Source organism: Brassica napus, chromosome A9 (assembly GCF_020379485.1).
Source record: "Brassica napus cultivar Da-Ae chromosome A9, Da-Ae, whole genome shotgun sequence".
Classification (NCBI taxonomy): Eukaryota; Viridiplantae; Streptophyta; class Magnoliopsida; order Brassicales; family Brassicaceae; genus Brassica; species Brassica napus.
In genome coordinates this window covers 9,552,037-9,575,909 of record NC_063442.1, presented here as the reverse complement: position 1 = coordinate 9,575,909, position 23,873 = coordinate 9,552,037, and the positions used below count along the sequence as shown (strand labels likewise).

At 34.6% G+C, this 23,873-nt stretch overlaps 2 protein-coding genes across 2 annotated transcripts; both read left to right on the top strand.

Annotated features, from left to right (window-relative positions):
• Window positions 1-10,419: 10,419 nt before the first annotated feature.
• On the top strand, window positions 10,420-12,769 carry LOC106349019 (3-oxoacyl-[acyl-carrier-protein] synthase III, chloroplastic). The gene is made up of 7 exons (XM_013788896.3): window positions 10,420-10,809; window positions 11,045-11,330; window positions 11,394-11,499; window positions 11,578-11,696; window positions 11,812-11,876; window positions 11,963-12,188; window positions 12,269-12,769. Exons 1-7 carry the CDS (start codon window positions 10,619-10,621, stop codon window positions 12,488-12,490), a joined length of 1,215 nt encoding a protein of 404 aa, XP_013644350.1. The 5' UTR covers window positions 10,420-10,618; the 3' UTR covers window positions 12,491-12,769.
• Window positions 12,770-18,732: 5,963 nt separating this feature from the next.
• On the top strand, window positions 18,733-22,531 carry LOC106349011 (acid beta-fructofuranosidase 3, vacuolar). The gene is made up of 7 exons (XM_013788884.3): window positions 18,733-19,228; window positions 19,585-19,593; window positions 20,346-20,590; window positions 20,730-21,347; window positions 21,495-21,904; window positions 21,984-22,071; window positions 22,155-22,531. Exons 1-7 carry the CDS (start codon window positions 18,853-18,855, stop codon window positions 22,371-22,373), a joined length of 1,965 nt encoding a protein of 654 aa, XP_013644338.1. The 5' UTR covers window positions 18,733-18,852; the 3' UTR covers window positions 22,374-22,531.
• The last annotated feature ends 1,342 nt before the right edge of the window (window positions 22,532-23,873 follow it).

Here is a 23,873-nt window from a genome sequence, read left to right as displayed (position 1 = left end):
TAAATTAATATGAAGATTATAAATTTGATGGATAATAATTAATGAAAAGTTTTCACAACTTTTTTCTTATCTGTAAGCAAACAGAGTTTCGTGTTCAATTGAAAAAACATGACTTTAATGAACACTAAATATGGAAGAATGGAAAATTTTTTCTTTCATGTTTCTGTTTTGTTTCATATTTTTATTTTCAAAATTTCAACCTTTCATTTTAATAATAGATTTGATTATTTTATTTGATGATAGAAGTATTTTTACTTTTTTGTTCATTTATTTGAACAAGTATTATATTTTTAATAAATGACTGTGTTGACAATATGACTATAAAATTTATATAATATGATCTCAAACTAAATAATTATGTTTTTTGGTATAAAACCGAATAAACCGAAAACCGACGGTATATAAACCGAACCGAAGTAAATATGGATTTAGAATGGTAGTTATATTTTACTAACCGAAATACCGAAAACCGAAAAAACCGAACCTAAGCCGAACCGATATCCGGATTGAACACCCCTAATTTGCATTCATGTCATATCTAACATCCAAAAGCTCATTTGTGTCTTTGTCTGATCCACCAAACTATGAAGCTTCTTATTATTAAGACTGTTCACAACCAACTATATTTGACAACATATGAATGTTTTTCACGGTTTTTCCCGTCTTTCTTTCTTTTTCTAGCAGTATATTTTATTCCCTTGAACTTACTCTTCTTCAAGTTGTTCACCAAACCCCTCCTAATATATTACGAGTAGTACCTCAGCTACCTTTTTGTTTTTGTCTCATTTACTTTATATTAATCCATTTCCTGTGGAATTTAAGGAAATATAATCTACTTGATAAAATGCTTTTCAAAATCTTTATAATCTTTTGGATAAGAACGAGGGCTAAAAGCTAGTTTAAGTGATGATTAGTTGGCCCTAATAATGGCAAACAGAAATTTGAGTCGAGAGATAATTCCCCTCTCATTATTAAACTTTTTTTTTTTTTTTTTACAGCAAACATTTACAGACTCATGTAGACTCTGTAAACCAAGGTGGTAAATCTGCATCCATGTGCACGACGAAAGACGATTGTTGCCGAGCACTACGTGCCAAGCTATCCGCCCTTTTGTTCTCCGTCCTAGGAACATGAACGATTTCTGAGCTGACAAAACTTTGTCGCAGAAGCTTGATATCTTCCAGGTAGCTTTCAAATGCTGGCCATTCCTCTGGTTCCGAAACCATCTTCACCAGTTGAGAACAATCCGTTGCAAACGTAACCTGAAACTGCCTTAAATTTCGCATACATTCCATTGCCCAAATTAATGCCTCCATCTCCGAATGAAGAGGTGAGAGGGATGCCCTTACATTTCGTGCCCCCAATAAGCTATCAAACCCTGGTAGCGTACTAAGCCATCCTTGTCCTGAAAATAGATCTTTATCTTTCCAAGAACCGTCTGTGAAGCACCATCTTCCTAGGGTCCCTAAATCGGGCCTTACCTGTACTTCTTGTACCAACCTATGATTATTAATAACCTGTGCCTCAGCCCACAGTGTTGATTCAACTTCTGCCAGTCGCAGCGTGTCTCTTGGATCAGTGTCAAGGTTACTGAACACTTTGTTGTTCCGTCCCTTCCAAATATACCATAATATCCATGCAAACTGATGATTCTCCATTCTTGGATTAATTCTCCAAAATAGATGGTCCATATTAGCAAAAAGAGAGCCAATTGGGAAGATGTTTGGATTTGATGGAATCTTGGATAATGCCCACACTTGACGTGCTGGAGGACATTCAAAAAACACATGGTTTATTGATTCCTCCGGATCTCCGCACCTGGCACAACAGGTGTCTCCTTGTATCCCTCGTGCTTTTAGATTTTTCGTTACCGCTATACAGCCAGACAACAACTGCCATAAAAAGTGCTTTAGCTTCGGAGGGCACCTCACCTTCCAACAAAATGCTTTGAGGATATCCACATTAGGACCATAAAAATCAGGTGGTCTCTCCTTGTCAGGATAAATCCTTTCTACCTGATACCCTGATTGTACCGTATATTTTCCATTCTTGGTGAAATGCCATCCATTCCTATCTGTCAACTGATTTCTACTCAACGGTATACTCTCAATTATTTTTGCATCTTGTGGATCCACCAAGTTTCTAATGGCCTGTACATTCCATGTGCGGGATTCCGGATTAATGAGAGAATCCACTGTGAGGTCCGGGTAATTATTATGAAGGTTTTTGTTAGCTGGTCTCGGGCGAGTGGATGGGAGCCAAGGATCATTCCATACTGAAATAGATGACCCTGTTCCAACCCTTTTAATTAGTCCTTTACAAACCAGAGATCTAGCAGAAATAATACTCCTCCAGCCATATGACGGGGAATATGAGCGAATCGGTTCCAGGGGTGAAGAATTCCTGTAATACCGACCCTTGAAAACTCGAGAAAAAAGAGAATTTGGCTTCTCGATCAGCCGCCACAACTGCTTCCCAAGCATTGCCGTATTAAAATCAGTCAAATCCTTAAAACCCAACCCACCACTGTCTTTATGGGCACACACTTTATCCCATGATTTCCAATGCATACCTCTTGTACTGCCTCCTGGACTCCACCAAAATTGGGCAACTGCACCTGTGAGCTTCTTCACTGTAACTTTCGGCAACCGGTACACAGACATCACATGGTTTGGCAAAGCCGTAATCACTGATTTAATAATCACCTCCTTTCCACCCTTGGTAAAAAATCGAAAGGTCCATCCATTAACCCTACTATTCAGCCGTTCTTGTACGAAGCCAAACACTTGTACCTTAGAACCTCCTAGACTTTCGGGCAGGCCTAAATAAGATCCCATTCCACCTAAATTCTGAATTCCCAAAATATCCCTTAATTCTTGACGACTATCTTCATCAATCTTATGTCCAAATTGAATTGAGGATTTCTGGAAATTAATCTGTTGTCCAGAGACAGTCTCATATTCCTTTAGAATCCTGAGTATAGTTTGACACTCTTCCTTGTTTGCCTTACAAAAGAACAAACTATCATCTGCGAATAACAAATGAGAGATTGCAGGGCAAGCTCTTGCCACTTTCATACCGGTTAATTGTTTCATCCGCTCCGCCTTTTTAATATTTGAAATTAACGCCTCCGTACACATGATAAATAAATAAGGGGATAAAGGATCGCCTTGACGTAATCCCCGCTGGGGAATAATTAGACCTCGTGGCTGTCCATTGAGAAGCACCCTATATTGAACCGAAGAGACACACTCTCGCATTAATTTAATCCAATGAGGATCAAAACCCATTTTTTGAAGGAGAGCCTCAATAAAATTCCACTCTATCCGATCATATGCCTTACTCATATCTGTCTTGATTGCCATGAACTTATTTTGACAGGACTTGTTTGCTCTCAAACCATGAAACATTTCCTGCGCGATAAGAATGTTATCCGAAATTAACCTTCCTGCCACAAAAGCCGATTGTGTCTCTGAAATTAGTCTGGGAAGACAACTTTTCAGCCTTTGACATAAAACCTTTGAAATTATTTTATAGCCCACATTACAAAGACTTATTGGCCTCAGTTCCGTCATCCTTGTCGGTCTCTCTACTTTTGGTATCATACAAATATTAGTTATGTTTAGCCTTGGATCCAAATCACCTGATACCAAAAAAATATTCACCAGTTCGACCACATCCTTTTTAATAACATGCCAGGAATGCTGAAAAAAAAGAGCTGTCATTCCATCCGGACCTGGCGCTTTCTCCGGATGCATCATAAATAAAGCTTGTCTCACTTCTTCCTCCGTTGCTAACCGCAATAGCCTTTGATTCATCTGAGGAGAAATTGATGGTCCTATCTCCTCCAGGAAACTATCAAACTCCGTAGGATTAGTGGAATTAAATAAACCATCAAAATAATCTACAGCCACCTTCTCAACTCCGTTATCATCTGTGATCCAATTACCCGCATCATCATGGAGGCCCACTATTTTGTTTCGGATCCGCCGTTGCTTTGTCAGAGCATGATAAAACTTAGTGTTCAAATCCCCGGATGAGTACCACATATTTCGACTCTTCTGATGCCAATACTCCTCCTCATCCTTGTAGGCCTCCTGTAATTTCCTGGAAATCTCAATAATATCCTCTTGGGATCTATTATTATCTGTTTGTACATCTTCCAAAGCTTGTTGGAGATTCTGAATTTTTTCCTTTCCATAAGGTTGATTGTCTTTCCGCCATGAAGATATTTCATGTCGACAATTATTAATTTTAGTAATAAAATCCCCTGGTTGGCCCTCCTGATTTTCTGTCCAACCTGACACAATTGATTCCATAAGCCCCTCCTGACCTATCCACCGCTTATCAAACCTGAATTGACCTCTTCTTTTCCTTAATAATTTATCTTCCAGAAAAGCAATCACCGGTCGATGATCCGATCCCACCATCCTCAAGTATTCTGTATAAGAAAATGGAAAGAGTGTATGCAATTCCTCATTAGCCAAAGCTCTATCCAGTCGACATCTAACCGTTACAGCTCCTTTTCCTTTACCTCTTCGTCCCTGCCATGACATTTTATTACCACGAGCCGGAAATTCTAATAGTCCACTATTCCGTATCATATTGTTGAAAGGAATAAAGGACGTCGCACATCTTAGAGATCCCCCATCTTTTTCGTGATTCCCGGTAATTTCGTTTAAATCTCCTATAATAAACCAGGGCTCCGATCGAGCTAAACCATATCGGGTTAACCTTTCCCATACATGTTCTCTTAAACTTTGATCCGGCTCTCCATATACAAAAGTAAGGAATACTTGTTTCCCTTTGGCCACCGCCTCGACATCTATCATTCTATTGCTAGAATATAATATTTTAACTTGGTATTCATTATTATAAAAAAGGGCTAAACCGCCACTTCTCCCAATTGGATCTACCGTAACAAGACTATCATAACCAAAATGTGATTGAAACCCTTGTACGAATCCAAACTCTTGTTTTGTTTCTGATAAAAACAAAAAGTCTGGTTTATGTTTATGCCATGTTTCCCTAAGATAACTTATTATCCAATGACTTCCAAGACCTCTGCAATTCCAACTTAATATTTTCATATATAAACCTGCTTGTATTGCTCTACCGAGCCGGAAGATTGGGGTTTGATGATACCCAGCAATCTTAGAATCTCAAGGTTCCTAAAACCAGTAAAATCACAATCAGTCTTGTGAGAGGTACGATCAATCCCATGAGGAACACCATTACACCATTGAAAACCATTATTCCTTTTTCCAATCATCATAATACGTACATTCGAAATGCTTATCAAACCATTATACGTACTATCTCGAAACCCAAATTTGTGGTTAGCTCTCACTTGTACCCCATCTCTTAAACTATTTCCTCTATCCAAAAAAATCACTAACATAGCATACATTGATCTCTCCTCTGATAAGGGGACTCGAGATAAACTCAAATAATGAAATACCATAGCTCTTACGCAAACTCTCTCATCGTACAGCATCACCAAAGAAACAAACCTGATGACCTTCCTGGCTCCATATATTCTCTGCACTTGGTTTAATGAGACCAAGCCAAGAGTATGCCCCAATGAGAAGAGACCAATAAAGTCGATCCCAAGCGTCGATGAGAACCAAATCAACCACATAATTCCAGACTTTTCACCCGTACCCCAACCCTTGGCCAAAGACCAACATAAAACTGTAAAAAAGAATATAAACCAATAACTAAAGATTTTTTTCCAGATGATGAACCCATAGCAATAACCAAAACAAAATCTTTTATTCCAATACTTAACCTTTCGTGGAAACGTAGCCCACTTGAATTGAACAACCAGAAACAAAGAGAATATAAAAATAAAACCAAGTGTGCTCAAAGAGCTTATTAAAACAATAGAGACCGCAAAAACAAAGAGCACCCATCGCTTAGCTGTTGTACGTTTGCAAGGAGAGATGAAGGGGTGGACAAACCTCTTCTTTGTGTTTCCTCCTACAGCTGCAGAAAACAATTGCTTACTTGCACCAGCTCTCTTTTCCACTTCACCGGTAGCAACCTCCATATTCATTAACCCAATAAATCTTTCCCAAGCTTCCTTATCAAACATATGCAATATCCATGTTTGCCAATCAAGAAGAGCAGATCGTATCCTATTTCCCCGAATCACATTATCAATTGACAAAGATCTCGTTTTGATGATAACGAAGAACATGCCACGATAGTGTTGTGATTGATCCTCTGGATTCCGTATCCGTTTCGAATATCCTATGGATGTTCTCGTCCTTCTGATCCTGATCTTGTCTCTGGCCCACAGAGTCCTTCGCGAATCCAAAAGAATCCTATTTGCCCAATTTCTTCTTCGATTCCATATCTTCCCGATCTTGTCATTGTGATAGAGTTTTGCTCGCCTCCGAATCTTCCTCTGATTACCCGGATCCCATCGTCGAAAAAACATGAGACCCTAGTTCGCCATCGCCATCGACTGAAAAGAATTCTAAGATGCCAGTCTGTTCATTTTGTATCAAAATATTAATGATGTATTCCTTCTCATTATTAAACTATAAAGTCATAAATAAAGTTAATAAAATATACAGAAACATATGTTAAACTAAAAATACGCCAAGTTTGGAATTATGCTAGGTGTGAATTGGTCGATTCAGACATAGCGAATTACTTGAGAATCAGAGACTAATCGGTGATCCAGATTGAGAGCATTTCGAGAAAGACTCTTTATTTTAAAGTTTTCGAAACTCTGTCTGAAGTTTCAAAGCATTTTTCTCTAAAAACAAAATTTCAAATTTAATTTCAAAATTATTTATATTTTACAATATAGTTATATTTATCATAATTTATCTATATCTATACAAAAATTATAAATAACTAGCACCTATAAAATCTTACACTTATATATAAAATTATAAACCGAAATGCATAATTAAATATTAAAATATAAATAAAATACCATATTTTTTCCATAAAATATTTTCCATAATGCTCTATTTTTGGTTACACAAAATTTGTTTGGACAATATTTTGGACATTTTGAAGGTTCCGGAGAAAATTTACCCGACTAATAGTATTGTTAAAATATTTAAAATTTTGTAATAATTATGTTTTCATGTATCTTTTAAAGAATGTTTTTAGTAAGTTGTAATATTTTTTTTTTTAATTCTAGTTTTAAAATATTATTTAAATTGTTTATTAATAATATGTGTAAATTTTGAATTTATGAAACAAATTTGAAATATTTATGAGATAGAAAAGTTTTAAGGATTAAAACGATAAACAAGAAAATAATTAAGAATCATAAATGTGATGTTAATTGTAAGGACCAAAATACAAACTAAAAATAAATTTTAAATTTGAAGTTTTGAGTAGTGAAACTCTCGAGAATTCTAAATTTGAAGTTTTGAAAAAAAAAATTCAGAACAAAAAACTAGAATGTTTTTTTTTTTGATATCTGTGGGGATCCCAGGTGGTAAACTCAGATTAATCCTCACGAAGCCTTTCATCCGGGTACGCACAGTTATAGGCGGGAAGATACTCTGATATTGATCTTGAAACAGCAAACCAAATAACAATTTGCGATCCGTGACTGATCGTATGTCGCTGCAACATGTAAACCAATAGAACTAGAATTTTTTAAGATTCATTAGCCGCTTCTGTTTTTCAACGATTTTACTCTTTTTCATGATTTTTTTTTTTTTTTGATAATCTTGGTATCCGGACTTCTCACTAAGTCTGACTATCCCACCACGTCCAACCGGAACTGGCGAGGAAGGTCCTGGAAGCCAAACGGAAACCATGTTAAATCCGCTGTGGCCGGGGCTCGAACTCGTGATGGCGGATACCTCAGCCGAGGTTTCTTTACCACCAGACCACGAAGCCCGATAAAAAAACTTTTGGGTAAACCTTTTATAGTGACTAGATCCCACCGCAAGCGGTGCCCAAATCCAAAAAAATCCTTTAAGATTTTTTTGGAGAGTCATAGTATCACCGCACCGATAGAGAGTCGAATCTGCGACCTCTGGCAATCGTCTGTGAGAAAGGAGACCACTGGAATACAAGCCCTTCTCAAAGCTATCAAAGCTATGTAGATCAGTCATATAGTTACAAAAGGGGATTTAAAAAGAACCGTGTGTTTATAAAAAAAAAATCGATTAATGCTCTAACGGTGGGCAGAGTTACCGGACGTTTTACATCATCAGGCCAGACGGCTGTGTCACCTGCATTTTCAAACATGGAAAATAAGATGTGAAAATCGTATTTACAAAGTAATTTGGTATAAGTATATATTAATTGTATATATTAATAAAAAATATTGTGAATTTTTAGTTGGTATAAGTAGGAATGTTAGAAGTAAATTTTCATAAGATAATTTATCGTAAGAGAAATATTCTATGATATTTTAAAAAATATTTATTATAAATATAGCATACAAAGATTTAAACGATCAAAGCAAGTTTTATTAAAAAGGTAACTAATTTATATTTTTGAGGTTGACTATTTAAACTTAGTGTTTAGATTTGAAAAATAGGAGTGAAATTTAGTATTTAAATTTAAGATTTAAAATTATAATATTAAAAATATTTTAAAGAATAATTTTTATATTTTCAAATTGAGTCATTTTTTGATTTTTTTCAAATATTGAATAAAACTTTCTCGAAAAAAAATTATTTAAAAAATTATTTAAATTGGTATATCCATACAATAAAGAAGTAATTATTATTTATCTATTTAATAAAGGTCATTTTTGTATGTGTTTTTATTTTTTTTGAGTCCTTATTAAAGATTTTTTTTTGGCTTAAATTTGGGTCCTTATTAAAGATTTACCCTAAGTGTAATGCAAATAAAATTTTGTATAATGTAAATAGAACTTGCGTAAATTTTTGTAACTCACAAATAAAACATTCTCAGTTGTACATTATCATATGTAATATAATAAAATTAATATTAAAAATATACATATAAAGTAAATATATAAAAGTAAAAGAAGAAAATGAAAATAAGAATTTTGTTTTCATAATTTTTTTTAACGATTTACAGTAAAATATAAAAAAATGCAAATTGGTTCATGAGTGGTTAGTTTTGAATAAGCATTGGACACACAAAAAATAAATAAAAAACAAACGCTCCCACCTCTCTCTAAAGAAACCCGGCGACCTAACTCCGGCCCGGTTAATCCGGCGCCGGAGGAACCCTCCTTCCCTCTAATCTCTTTTTATTTTGCTCTCTACACCTTCGTCATGTCCGTCTGCCGAGATGCTCGTGTATTCTGGGTTTAAGGAAACTCATCTGAAGCCTAGATTCAAGGAGGACGGTGGCGAATCCCGACAAGATCTGGAGTGACGGCGAGGCTTACGTGGCGGCGGTGGTGTGGAGAGTCGGCTTTTAGGGTAGCGGAGAAACCGGATCTGTTTTTCCCTTTTTAGATCCCTGGTGTTTCCGATTTGGCGACGGCGCGTGAGCTCGAAAGACACCTCCTTTCACATGGATCTTGGCCTTTACGAGGCGGTGAGATGTGAGGAGGAGCTATTTGAAGACAAGTTTACAGAGTATGGTTTCCGAATCGGGCTCCACACAAATCATGGGCTTCGCCGATTAGGTGGAAACGGAAAAGTCAAACATAGCGGTGGTTTGTGGCGATAGTTCTAGACCCCTGCGACGAAGAGAACAACCATTAAACCGTGGGTAAGGACTTTGCTTCTCGAAAAGCTTGGATCTGTTTTACATCGACTCATGTCTGTTTGTCAAGACCCGACTTTCATTTCGGATCTATGTGTCCAATTTTTGGCTGAGGGTCGCAACTCTGAACACCAAGAGGATGACGCTAACTCGAGGATGCGCCTTTGGTGAAGAAGCTACTGGTTCATGTACCTATAAGTCGATCATATGGAATCAGTAGGTTAGACTAAGATTGGACTCGGGAGTAGTTTTGTTTTTTCTCTTGCGTTAGTAGGTGTTGGTCGCACCATTAGGTCGAATGTAGGGGTTTAAGTTTCTGTTGGCGTTAGGAGTGAAGCTTTCAGATCAGTCGTGTTGAGTCCAACCAAGAGAAGCACCGAGAGGTGATGAGGCATTGGTCCGGTTCATCAATCAAATCCTTGGGAGACCGATGTCATTGTGTCAATATGGTAACTTGGCGAGTGATGAACACTATCTATCTACACTGCCTTCACTCCCTATGGTCCAAGTAGTTTGGTTAAGAGCCGGCTTTTCCTGTGTAGTGGGAAGAGTGTCGTGTTCATTGGGTGAAAATTGCAACAAAGGTTCAGATTGGTAGTGTAGGATCCAAGTAGTGATTCTAGATGATACTAATCTCTTTGTTGTAAGTGTGGTTGAAACACTGTGGGTGTAAAATCATGTGTACCCTTAATTGGTTAATGAAAAGTTGATGTTGAGTTAAAAAAAAAAAAAAAAAAAAGAATAAGCATTGGAATCTCCTCAAAATTGAGCTGCCACTGCTCTCAACCTTCTCTCTGTCTCCTCCTCTCTCCGCTTCGGAACTTCCGAAGATTCGATATTTTTACTAATAAACTATTTCGAAATTCTTCCTCTCCTCTCAATCTCTGTAATCACAATATAGACAGCAAAGCTTCTTCCTTTCTTCGATTCCTTTGTTCAAACAATGGCGAATGCATCTGGCTTCTTCACTCATCCTTCGATTTCCTCAATGCGAAGCAGAACCCACCTCCCGATTCAAGTTTCTGGATCTGGGTTTTGCGTCTCGAAACGATTCTCCAAAAGGGTCCTCTGCTCTAGCCTCAGCTCCCTCGATGACAATGCTTCTCGTTCTCCCTCTCAATACCGACCACCCAGGTGATAAAAAACTCAGTCTTTGATTCCTTCTTTAACAATTCATTGATTCTAATTCGAAAGTTGATTACTTTATTATGTCTTAGCTTTAGCTTTAAGGAAGATCTTTTAAGACAGAACACAAGTTTTGCTTTTGTCTCTGATTAAGTCTTAGCTTAGCTCTAAAGGGAAGATCTTTAAGACAAAACAATTTAAATGGTCTCTTATTCAACATTCCTTTTGTTCTGTCTGCTTAAAGGCTAGTTCCGAGTGGCTGCAAACTGATTGGATCTGGTTCAGCTGTCCCAAGTCTTCTCATTTCTAATGATGATCTCGCGAAGATCGTCGATACTAATGATGAATGGATAGCTACTCGCACTGGTATCCGCAACCGCAGAGTTGTATCAGGCAAAGATAGCTTGGTTGGCTTAGCAGTGGAAGCAGCGACCAAAGCCCTTGAAATGGCGGAGGTTGCTCCTGAGGATATTGACTTAGTCCTGATGTGTACTTCCACTCCTGATGATCTCTTTGGTGCTGCTCCACAGGTATTTATTTCTATTTTGATGGAGTGAAAAGTCACATGCTGATTGTTTCTGTATTGATGGCAGATTCAGAAGGCGCTTGGTTGCACAAAGAACCCTTTGGCGTATGATATCACAGCTGCTTGTAGTGGATTTGTTTTGGGTCTAGTCTCAGCTGCTTGTCATATAAGAGGTATAAAGTCAAATAAGATGATTAGTAGCTCATAAGATAAGTCTGTACTAATAACTGTTCTTTTCTTTTTCTTTGTAGGAGGTGGTTTTAAGAATGTTTTAGTGATTGGAGCTGATTCTTTATCTCGCTTTGTTGATTGGACTGATAGAGGAACTTGCATCCTCTTTGGAGATGCTGCTGGTGCTGTGGTTGTTCAGGTACTGAACATTCTCCACCGGTTATTAGTATACTATGTTTGTTTATTAGCTTCACTGAATTTAAAAGACCAATCTTTGTTCTTTAGTTTTAAATTGGTAGTTTCATTTCATGCAGGCTTGTGACATTGAGGATGATGGGTTATACAGTTTTGATGTGCACAGCGATGGAGACGGTCGTAGGTAATTTAGATTCATATATCCTTAGAGGCTTCTTAAGATTCATCTTCTTGTTATTTTCCCTTGAGATTCTCTTGTTTTTTTTGCAGACATTTGAATGCTTCTGTTAAAGAATCCCAAACCGATGGTGCCTTGAGCTCCAATGGGTCAGCGTTGGGTGACTTTCCACCGAAGCAATCTTCATACTCTTGCATTCAGATGAATGGACAAGAAGTGTTTCGCTTTGCTGTCAAATGCGTTCCCCAATCTCTTGAGTCTGCTTTACAAAAAGCTGGTCTTCCTGCTTCCTCCATTGATTGGCTCCTCCTTCATCAGGTAAACCTAATGAATTCAAGATAAAATGGTGGAATATTTTAGAGCTTTTGAAACAAGAAAAAGGTTTAAAAATTTTGCAGGCAAACCAGAGAATATTAGACTCTGTGGCTACAAGGCTTCAGTTTCCACCGGAACGAGTGATATCAAACCTGGCTAATTACGGTAACACAAGCGCTGCTTCTATCCCTCTAGCTCTTGATGAGGCGGTGAGAAGCGGGAAAGTTAAACCGGGACATACCATAGCCACTTCCGGTTTTGGAGCCGGTTTAACTTGGGGTTCAGCAATTATCAGGTGGAGATGAATGGTGAAAGTCCAACATGTAAGTTTACTTCAGAGCCAAAGTTTACTTTTCTCTTCCACAGGGTAGAGGAACCACTGGAAATTGGTTTAAACCGGTCTGGTTTAATCCGGTTGAACTGGAAGTAGAGCGCATTTTGTTTGATTTCGTTTCATTTTCACTTTCGAGGTTTCATTGTTTACTTGTTAGTTATTGTTTCCTTGGATCTTTTTCTGTTCTTGAAAACCTTTTTTTTTGTTGGTGATAGATGAATAGTTCTTCAAACCATATTTGTTCAGAATCTTTAGAACCTTTTTTTTGTTGGTGATAGATGCACTTAAAACTAAACTTGGTTCTTGATCGCTAAAGAACATTTTGCACTAAAAATTCTTTAAACATAGATGGTAAGTATACGGTTAGCAAGAACATGCGAATTATATCGACCAAAAAAGCAGTTTAACAATGAATGTGAGAAAATAAATTAACTGTTAACATGACTGACAATTTCTAGAAAAACGAAGAAGAAAGGGGACACATGAATTCTCCAGAAAAACTGCACATTAATTTGAACGATTACACGGAAGGGTTATTAGGTGCAACAGTTTGAATAGTAGACAAGATGGTCGTGTTACAAAAAAAAAAAGACAAGATGGTCGTTAAGCATGTGTTTCCTAGATTTGTCAGAGCATTTAAGGGAGCTGCTACAACTACCGATCCAGCTAGATCGACCAACCACATCTTAAGATCTCACCATCAGCACCTGTGCCGACCCTGAGAAGAAGCAATAGAATAGAAGCCCGGCTTATTTCGTTTAACAATTTAACCGACCACCAGCCGTAAAAATTTCTAGTAGTCTAGTGGTTTCTATAATGAAAGCTAAGTAAAAGTTCAGTTTCAGCCTTCTCCATTTATTCACATTTATAGATGGTTTTAAAAAAAAAAAGACTAATGACCCTTAGTAAATGTGTCTAAACTTTTTTTTCAAAAAAAAAAAAAAACTAAACTAAACAGATTCCGGATCCGAGAGTCATCTCGGAGAAACTAAATCAACATAAACCATAGTATAAGACAGATTTTTAGCACCTCGTGCTAGTTTATCCACCATTGTGTTTTATGTCCTTGGAATGTGTTGAATAGTGAAGGGGAGGGGGAGTATTCCTTACATCTTAAAAACTCTTCCATGTGTATAGTGAAAGCCGGCAACACCATCTTCACCAATTGTGAGCAGTCTGTTGCAAACACCACCTCTGAGATATGTAGGATCTTCATGCACTCCATCACCTATATCAAAGCTTCACATTCTGCATGTAAGGTGACATTGCACCCATCATAGTATTAGTGGATCGTTCTTTTCTGTAAAACCCTCCTTGTTATGTGAAAGAATCGTGTTTTTTCCATGCACCATCGATAGACATCGATTTACCCCATGTAAGATAGGACTCCCTATATGGGAAGGACCCTACATGTAGCATCTTTAATCTGGGATTCAGCTCATAAAGCACCTTTAATCTCCACGGTACGGAGAATACGAGGAGGATTCCCAACTTTATTGTTAAAAATCTTAGCATTGCAATTTTTCCAGATATACCATAAAATCCATGAAAAATAATTTAAGTCTGTTTTTTTTTTGGAATCCGCCAAAATAGATAATCTATATTGGTAAAAGAAATGGATAGTGAAAATCCCTGGAAGAGAAGAAATGTTAGATAAAACACTATTTGAAGTGCCAAAGGACATTTAAAAAGCACATGATTAACAGATTCTTCTTCTGCTCCACATATGTGGCACTGTAAATCACACTTAATCCCACGAGAATGAAGGTTCTTTGTAACCGGTAAACTACCAGAGATTATTTGCCACACAAAATATCTTAATTTTGGCAAACAGTTGAGTTTTCACGAATGAGCTAACAGTAGTTTAGTATTAGGGTCCATATCACTGTGTTGAATATCCTCTATCAGGATATAATTTTTTTCAGCCTGATTTAGCAGTATACCTGCCATAATCGGTAAACTGCCATCCATATGAGTCTGGGTTTGGATGGCGACTAATGGCTAAACTTCGAATAATACTCGCATCGTTTTGGTGAACATATGATTTGAACAAATCCAGATTCCAAGAAAGATCGATTGGATTAATTAAATATTCCATCTTAAGTAATGAATTCAAATATTGAGTTTGAAGTTTTAGAATTGCTGATTTCGGACGATGAGCGAAAATCTAAGGATCCCTTCTACTATTTTTTTTTTTAAATTTCGGGACAAGCACTGTAAAACGGACGAGACTCACAGTGACACAAAAAAAAACTCTCTTAGCTATCGGCACGGCACACGGCACCAGAGATGGGAGCCAATCACCGATTATGCCTGAAAACTCTCGTAGATCAAATGCTCAGATGAATTCAGAGCTACAAAAAAATCTTATATGGTATTCTTCTGAACCAAACTTTTTTTTTTGAAAATTTCTTAGATGCAAAAGTGATCAAATAAGCTATTGCTTTTGATGAATTTTAAGTATTACTAAATCCAACCAAATTTTAGTTTGGATCATCCATCCAAACCAACTATAATTTATCATTCTATCAAACCCATGCCCCTTTTCACTTTTTCGTTTTACATTTTCCCTTCTGATCTTCTCATTTTCATCACAGATAAATTCAATTTTCTCATGTTAGAAACATGTCTACTGCCTTTTCCTCTAAAATTCATATATTATCAATGTAGTATGTTATTAAAATAAGAAACAAGTTTGATATGTGCATATATTTTTAAATTATCCAAAATACAAAAAAAAAATGCAAGTAGAACCAGATGGCCATATATGTTATTATTCTTGCAGAAAATATTTAAAATATTACAATTATAATAACATTACTAGATACTGTATATAATTATACATTAAAAGATTATATGTTGAAAAAATAAATTGTATAATAATTTCAAATTTAATATGATTTTTAATAATAATTTATTTTTATTCACTTATTCTATCTAAATATATGTTTATTCTATTTTATTCATTATGATATGTTTGGTCTTGTTTATTTCACTTTAATTTATTTGATGCATTTGATTTCACTGTCTGATTCATTCACCATTTAAACATATTTTATGGAACGTTGCAAATATGCCAATTTCAGATTTTCAATTAAAATCTTAAAATATATAAAATTAAAGAAAATTGGTAATATTGTTATTTGATGTACCAAATGACAGATAATTTGAAGACAACAGAGGCTGAATGTAAACGTGTTCGTCTGAGTCAGATCCCTGTCAAATCTTTGGTCATGTTCTACCAAGTTTCACTGGCACTTAATATCCAATATATAATTACATGGCGCCACGTATAAGTTTTTAATTTAATAGTATATGTTTCTTATAACTTTTTTTTTGGCAACATATGTTTCTTATAACTAATACTACTATATATAGGTTCTTGTAAATCAACAAATAATAATTTACAAGTTAGTGTACATCAAATTATCAACTAATTCCAATTTTTAACACGTCACTATAAGATTATACAAATTAAATTTCATTAAATAAACCCAATCAGTAATGACCAAAAATAACTTCCAATATCTGTTTTAATTTGAGATTTAATAAATATCAATATGTTGATATCCAGTAGATTTGTTTTTGCCAACTATCCCTAGAATTAAATAAAGAAACCATTTATATTAGAAAGATATCAGATTAATTAGTATTTTTATATTAAAGGATACAATTAGTATTTTCTACTCTTTTTGTTTCATATTAAATGTTATTCTGATATTTTTTTTCTTGTTTCACAAAAAATTTCACTTTATAATTCTAATACAAATTTTATTTATTTTCATCTTAAGTTAACTGCATAGTGCATTAATTTTATAAATAATTTTATTTATCTCAAATACTATTGGTCAAACATGTGTAATTAATAGAAATTTAATTGCATTTCATTTATTTTTTTAATGTGTGTAAAAAATGTCAAAATGATACTTATTTAGAAATATAAAGAATATTAAATAAAAAATCAGATATATCTAATCTATTAAAATAGGAGTACAAAATTAGATTATCCCTTAGTTTTCCACTATATTTACAATGGCATGCCACTGAAGTTATTAATTAACCTATCTTTTAGGATTTTTGTCTTTTCTCTTCAATTAATGTATTTCCAAAATCAAATTCTAACTAAAAAATCATGGCAACAATAATTAATAAACCTAACTTTTAATATTTTTTGTCTTTTCCTTTTTATTATACATATGTGTATTTGAAAATAATTAATTCCATATATACATTTCGTAATTACATACATTATACGGTAATTATTTTACTAATTCCACATATACATAATAAATAGTATACAACAATTTCATTATACATAATCATAAAATTTTGATCCATAAAAACAGTTTATACAATAATTTTATTATATATAATCATAAAATTTTGATCCATAAAAAATAAAAATACATTTGTGTGATTTTACAGGTCGTATTCTAAATAAATGGATGATATAATTAAGGGTTTACATGATAAAATAAAACTACTCAATATAAACTATAAAATTATTGTGTTTATAAATGTCATATTAAAAAAAAATTAAACGGGTAAATTTTAAAATATATATTATCACTTATACAAATAAATATTCATTTATCAAAAAACTAACACCTGCGCGGATGCGCGGGTCAAGCTCTAGTTAGAAACTAAATCAGGTTAATTAGATTAATTAGTATTTTTATCCTCAGGCTCTGATTTTTTCGTAGGATCTTACAGAGTTATTTTGGATAGCACTCGCGTATTACTAGGACTGTCTTTTTCGTATATCATGACGAGAAATAGCAGATAAATATCAAAACAAGTAATACTAAAATTAAAAATATATTGTTTAAAGTATACTCGATAAAACGTGAGACATGAAAGTTAAGTAAGGGTAGTTTTGGAAAAAGAATGGTAGTTAAAATATGTAAAAGTCAATGTTTTTTTTGAAAAGAAATATGGTAGCTAAAATCGTTTAAAGTCAATTTTGGAATGAGTATTTCAGTTATTTCTTCATAATATGGAAAAATTACGGGTTGATCAAAAAAAAATTACGGTAATTTCTGATACTTTTTTTTACTGAAGGCATATGGCAATCTCTGATTTTTCAATAGTAGTTTTAACTTTTATTATATTTCAATCTTTTTAAAGTTCAAATACTAGTCCCATCTTTCAAATTGTTCTCGTAATAATATACATATAATTATTTGAACAAAATTGAATAGAAGACGGAAAATGGGAGATGAAAAATAGAATCGGTGAGATAACCAAAAACAAAAATAATATTAAGAAACTAACTACGAGTTAGAAAAATATAAGAAGAGAAAAAAAAAGAGGGGAAAGCTGGGTAGTTTTTTTAATTTTAGTATTTTTAGTTTTTTTAGTTTTAGTATTTTTATGGTTATGGAGCCAAATTTCTCATGGTACAGATCGGTTTTAAATAATAAATAGATTATTGTTTAGATCGAGCACGTCTTTGCCATCAGAGACCGAACGGGTCTTCTACATGTGGATCTTATTTTCCCACGTCCAGTAATTTATAGATCTTGTCGTTTTATTACATGAGATCTTGTCTTTATCTTTTAATTCAATAATACAAAAACCAAAGAAAAAAATTCTTGTAATAACGAAAACTGTATACAAAGAAATGCTGTAACAAAAAAAAAATTACAAGTGGTAGATATGAGCTAGTTATTGATTCGAGAGTGGCATTTTCATCAAACTTGATACTAGATCGCTTTTTAGAATTATATTGGTAACCAAAATAATTGCCGTTTAATCACCACTCTTTTCAGTCTATTTTCAAAAACGTCATATTTTATAGACGTCAAAATTTCAATTTTATAAAGAACTACAACACATATTTTATAATGTTTAATATAAGGTTTTATAAAGTGTAACATGTTTTGTAATCCCTTATAAATATGATGAATTCTTATAATTTATGTTTTATATTAACTGATTGTAGATGATATTTTACGACAATAAATTTAAGCCACTATCATCCATTATCATATTTCGATATTGAATAGTATATCATATGTTGACAAAAAAAAGTATATCATATTATCTTGGTTTAGCGAAAGTTATTACAAGACACAGTCAGCAACTGTTGTAGTATTAATCTCCCCGTTTATTAGCTTTTCATTAAAAATCGTTTTCTTTAAATTATATATTTTTCCAAATGCCGACCCACTCCAGTTCTTTCTGCCTTTTAACCAATCCAGTCTCTCTCTAGCCTATCTACCTGTCTGAATCAATATTTTTATACATATTCTCAGATTTGTTTTCCTATATAAATTGGAGTGACATATTCTCTTAAACCAATCAAACTAAAGAAAGAAAAACAGAACAAAAATGGCAAGCTCTGAATCTCTCTTGCCGGTTAGCTCTCAGCAAGATCCATTATCTGATTCAAGATGCGACTCTATCCCGGAGAGCCGGAGAAGAAGACCTATCAAAGTTCATCTCGCCATCTATTCTGGTTTTCTTTTGATTGCTTTATACGTTACTCTCATCATTACACACGGCGGATCCGCACCCAAAAATGATGTCAATGATGACACGACGGTGGAGTCACGTGCTCGTTTGGCCGGCGTGTCGGAAAAGAGCAACGACCATATTTGGAATCTTTCCAATGATCTGAAAGGAGAAGCGTTTGCCTGGAACAATACTGTGTTGTCGTGGCAACGAACTGCGTTTCATTTCCAACCTGAGAAAAATTGGATGAACGGTATTAACACTATTTATTAATCATATAAGAAGACAATGTTTTTCTTTTATATCTTTGTAGCTAAAATAGTTATAAAAAGTTCCAAACAACATAAAAGAATGTTCATTTTTCCACGTTTTCTATAGATTTTGATTTTCATAACGATTTGTATATTTAGACCATAGGTTAAAAGAAAATATTTAAGTGATCAAGCTGGTATCCAATATGTTTAGTTTCAAATCTGGAGAATTTTCAATCTGGAATCATACAATTTCATTAAGTTTTAAAATATACAAGATTTTATTATTTTCATTTCTAATTTATTGTTTTTGTCTCTCTCTCAATTCGATGGCGTATGTTGGCTTCTCCGTCTGCAGATCCTAATGGTAAGCTCTAGATCCTACATTGAAGTCTTTTTGTGCTTTTTAGAAGTGTACATTTTTTTTTCCTTTGACCTTGTTTTTATTTATTTATATAAATGCAAAAGAAATTAAATGATTGGCTTCTGTTCCAAAAAAAAAGAAGACTGGCTTCACAACTGGAGGATACGTCTAAAACCCAAAAACATTATTGGTAGAGATATATGACAACATGGCACGTTTGCGGGCCACAATAGATGTCACTAGAACAAAAAAAAACATAAATTGTAAAACATAAAAGTAAATATTTTTTTTTGGTAACTGATAAAAATAAATATTGTGAGAGACAATTATTAATTTACACCTAAAAAGGTATATAAGTACAAAGACAAAATCTCAACAGAAAGTCATGTAAGCCAATAATGTCCCTTTTGTTTTGTTTAGTTTGCTTTGTATAACACCACGTGAGTCATGTGGAAATTGAAAAAATCATTGCTTGCCCATTAGTGTGTGTTGAGAGCCTTTTTGTGATCTGATTAAACTCGTTCTACCAACCCAATTATATCTGAAGCGTCGTGTACTTTCTTAGTGGTAGTAAAACGTGATTTTCTGTTGTATATCTTAATGAATGAAAAGTTTTGATCTTGTCTTACATGGACTATAGCCAGCTAAGTTTTTTTTTGCCCATGCGTTATGATAAACCTGTCCAGCTCTGGTTTTCATTATTAACTATTACAAAACTCTTGTTTTGACCCATGTTACGTTTAAACCTTGTCCAGGTCCATTGTTTTACAAGGGATGGTACCATTTCTTCTATCAATACAACCCAAATGCAGCCGTGTGGGGTGACATTGTTTGGGGTCACGCTGTATCAAAGGATCTTATCCACTGGCTTTACCTCCCATTTGCCATGGTTCCTGACCAATGGTACGATGCTAACGGCGTTTGGACCGGTTCAGCTACTTTCCTTGATGATGGTTCTATTGTCATGCTCTACACTGGTTCCACCGACAAATTCGTACAGGTAATGATTTTTAAAATCCATTTATTGCTTCATTAATCACTTTAGTAATGCTTGTGACAGTATAAAACGTGAATAATTGTTTCATAATTAATATTGATTCCAATTCTTGTGTTAATGTTGTTATTTACTACGCTTTTAGGTTCAAAACCTTGCCTATCCTGAAGACCCAAAAGATCCACTTTTGTTGAAATGGACCAAGTTCTCCGGCAACCCGGTTCTTGTACCACCTCCAGGTATCGGTGCTAAGGACTTCCGTGACCCAACAACTGCATGGAAGACTTCAGACGGGAAATGGCGGATCACTATTGGCTCCAAAATCAACAGAACCGGAATATCTCTTATTTACGATACAACAGATTTCAAGACCTACGAGAAACATGAGACCTTGTTGCACCAAGTCCCAAACACTGGAATGTGGGAGTGTGTTGACTTTTATCCAGTGTCCAAGACTAAAGACAAGGGTCTTGACACTTCGGTCAATGGACCGGATGTTAAGCATATCATTAAGGCTAGCATGGACGATACTAGAATTGACCATTATGCCATTGGGACATACTATGACTCTAATGCAACATGGGTCCCCGACAATCCTTCAATCGATGTCGGGATTAGTACCGGTTTGAGATATGATTACGGTAAATTTTATGCATCCAAGACGTTTTATGATCAACATAAGGGACGAAGAATCTTATGGGGTTGGATTGGTGAATCTGATAGCGAAGCAGCTGATGTACAGAAGGGTTGGTCTTCTGTTCAGGTATGGTCTCTTAACCTAAATTAAGTGGTGTGAAAATTAGTTTTTTGCAATATTATTTGCTGTCTAAGTTAGGTTTTACTTTATGTTTTGATGTATTAGTTGCTTGTTGTCTAAGTTAGGTTTTAATTTTGTCTTACTCATGATCAGGGCATCCCTAGAACTGTTGCATTGGACACAAAGACAGGGAAGAACTTAGTCCAGTGGCCAGTTAAGGAAATTGAGTCTCTGAGATTAGGACGCAAGAAGTTCCACATGAAGGTTGAACCAGGGACGGTGGTTCCGGTTGATGTAGGTCCCGCCGCTCAGCTAGACATAGAGGCTGAGTTCAAGATTAAGAAGGACGATCTCGAAGTAGTCTTTGGAGATGACTCCGTGGAGGACGACAAGGAGTTCAGCTGTGAAACAAGCGGTGGAGCCACCGTACGTGGGGCTTTAGGACCTTTCGGATTCTCGGTTCTTGCTGACCAAAGCTTGTCGGAACAAACTCAGGTTTACTTCTATGTGACTAAGGGAAAAGATTCGAAACTCAAAACGTTCTTCTGCACTGACACCTCAAGGTACGCAGTTCTTTAACAAATTAATCAATACATAATTGCATTTTAAATCTATATCAATTAAAATCTATTTAATTGATAGGTCGACCATGGCAAATGATGTTGTGAAACCGGTATATGGAAGCTTCGTACCGGTTCTAAGAGGAGAGAAATTGACCATGAGAATCTTGGTAATAAATTATATCTATAAATCAATAAATAATTCATTAGTATTCATACAATAACTAATGTAATTAAATGTTATTTTGCTTAGGTGGATCATTCGATAATAGAGGGGTTTGGACAAGGTGGAAGAACATGTATTACCTCAAGGGTTTATCCAACGAAGGCCATCTACGGAGCTACAAGGCTTTTCTTGTTCAACAATGCTATTGATGCGACTATTACGGCGTCGTTTAAGGTGTGGCAAATGAACAGTGCTTTTATTCATCCTTTCTCTGCGGACGATTTGGGTGTTCCTTCTAGCACCTGATGATTGTTAATTATCTACAAATAAGAAGGGGCTATTATCCTGTTTGAGTCATTTGAATTGGTGTTATATAATTGGTCTGTTTTTGATCTGTCATCTGTAAGATCAGTATTGATTCATTATGTGAGTGAAGAGAATAAAAATGAAATCAATTTCTAAAATTTTTGTAAAGGATGTTGGAGTTCGTTTAGTTCGATTGCTCAAATTCTGGAATGTGAAACCCATCTTTCCAAGATAGATGAAGAAATTCATTGAAGGAAAAAACCTATAAAATGCACTAATTTGAAAGTATATGAGATTGTCCACTTCAGCAAAAATAATCTAACATATACGAGTACATATTACTGTCGTATCATCTAGTTTGTTTATCTACAAGATTATCCACATGAAAAATTAATGTAATTCTATTTTAATAAAATAGATAAATTCGAAACCAAACAAATGAGTAGCTAAAAATGCTTCTAAACATCTTATATTACTAAAAGTATTTAACATGCTATTAAAAATAAATATATTTGTCAAAGAATATATCATTCTCAATTCTATAGTTGCTTCCAAATGCTATTATAAAATACATTTTTCTCCATTCTTATGTATATATATTTAAAGGTATACGAGCATCTTTGTCCCCATTTCTATATTTTTCTTCTAAATTGTTTCTTTCTTTAATTTAGGATTTTTATATTTTAGAAGAAAAATATAAAAGTGAAACATATTTAGAAAACAACATTCATCTGTTTTAGAAACATATAATAAATAAATTATCTCTATTTTTAAATTTCTTTATGAAAAATTAAAAGTTAAAAATACATCTAAAATTGACTAACTATAAAAATGACCTTGAACACAACTCCTGTCTCCAAATTAGTAGAGGGCATGTCCTTCGCTCGTGTTCTTTTTTCCTTTTTAATATTGAAGTAAGTATTCATATTTCTATAAGAGAACAATTTTTTTTTTGAGCTTAGAGCAGCATTAACGCTGAGTTTTAAGGCTGGTTCTTCCAGAAAACAATAATTAAAAATTATGTAGGTCCCACCATTATTTAAAACCTACCTCTTATAACTCTTCCGTAAGAGGTGAGTCTGTGAGAGTTCTGCCACTTTCCGCGGGCCCCACTAACACGTGGCGGCCCGCGATTAGTCCATTTTTAATTTTTTTTTTTTTTTTTTTAAAAATCGGACAAAACAGAAAAAAATTAATAAAAAAAAAAGTTAGAACCCACTCTCCCCCCTTACGCGTTAATGCTGCTCTTAGGAGAAAGACACCTTGAAGTACGAGAAACATTTTTCAAAGAAAAATAATAATGAGTGTGATTGGATACAACTAAAGTAAAAATTAGTAAATGAAAAAATCGAAATAAGTGAAAAATAAAAGTGGCGAAAAACAAGAAAGAAAAGAAAAAATGAGTGGAAACACTATTACTCCAGCATAATAGTATAGAGTAAAACTAACTGTGTACTTCCCACTTTCTAAATAATAAATAGAGTAAAAGAAAAGTTTCAC

What these genes read in the sequence shown, in the direction of transcription:
- LOC106349011 (XM_013788884.3), top strand. Translation starts at nt 18,853, where the DNA reads ATGGCAAGCTCTGAATCTCTCTTGCCGGTTAGCTCTCAGCAAGATCCA. An exon ending in TTCTGCACTGACACCTCAAG is followed by an intron (nt 21,905 to 21,983) that starts GTACGCAGTTCT and finishes TTTAATTGATAG; the next exon opens with GTCGACCATGGCAAATGATG. An exon ending in AATTGACCATGAGAATCTTG is followed by an intron (nt 22,072 to 22,154) that starts GTAATAAATTAT and finishes TATTTTGCTTAG; the next exon opens with GTGGATCATTCGATAATAGA.
- LOC106349019 (XM_013788896.3), top strand. Translation starts at nt 10,619, where the DNA reads ATGGCGAATGCATCTGGCTTCTTCACTCATCCTTCGATTTCCTCAATG. An exon ending in CTGGTGCTGTGGTTGTTCAG is followed by an intron (nt 11,697 to 11,811) that starts GTACTGAACATT and finishes CATTTCATGCAG; the next exon opens with GCTTGTGACATTGAGGATGA. An exon ending in ATTGGCTCCTCCTTCATCAG is followed by an intron (nt 12,189 to 12,268) that starts GTAAACCTAATG and finishes AAAATTTTGCAG; the next exon opens with GCAAACCAGAGAATATTAGA.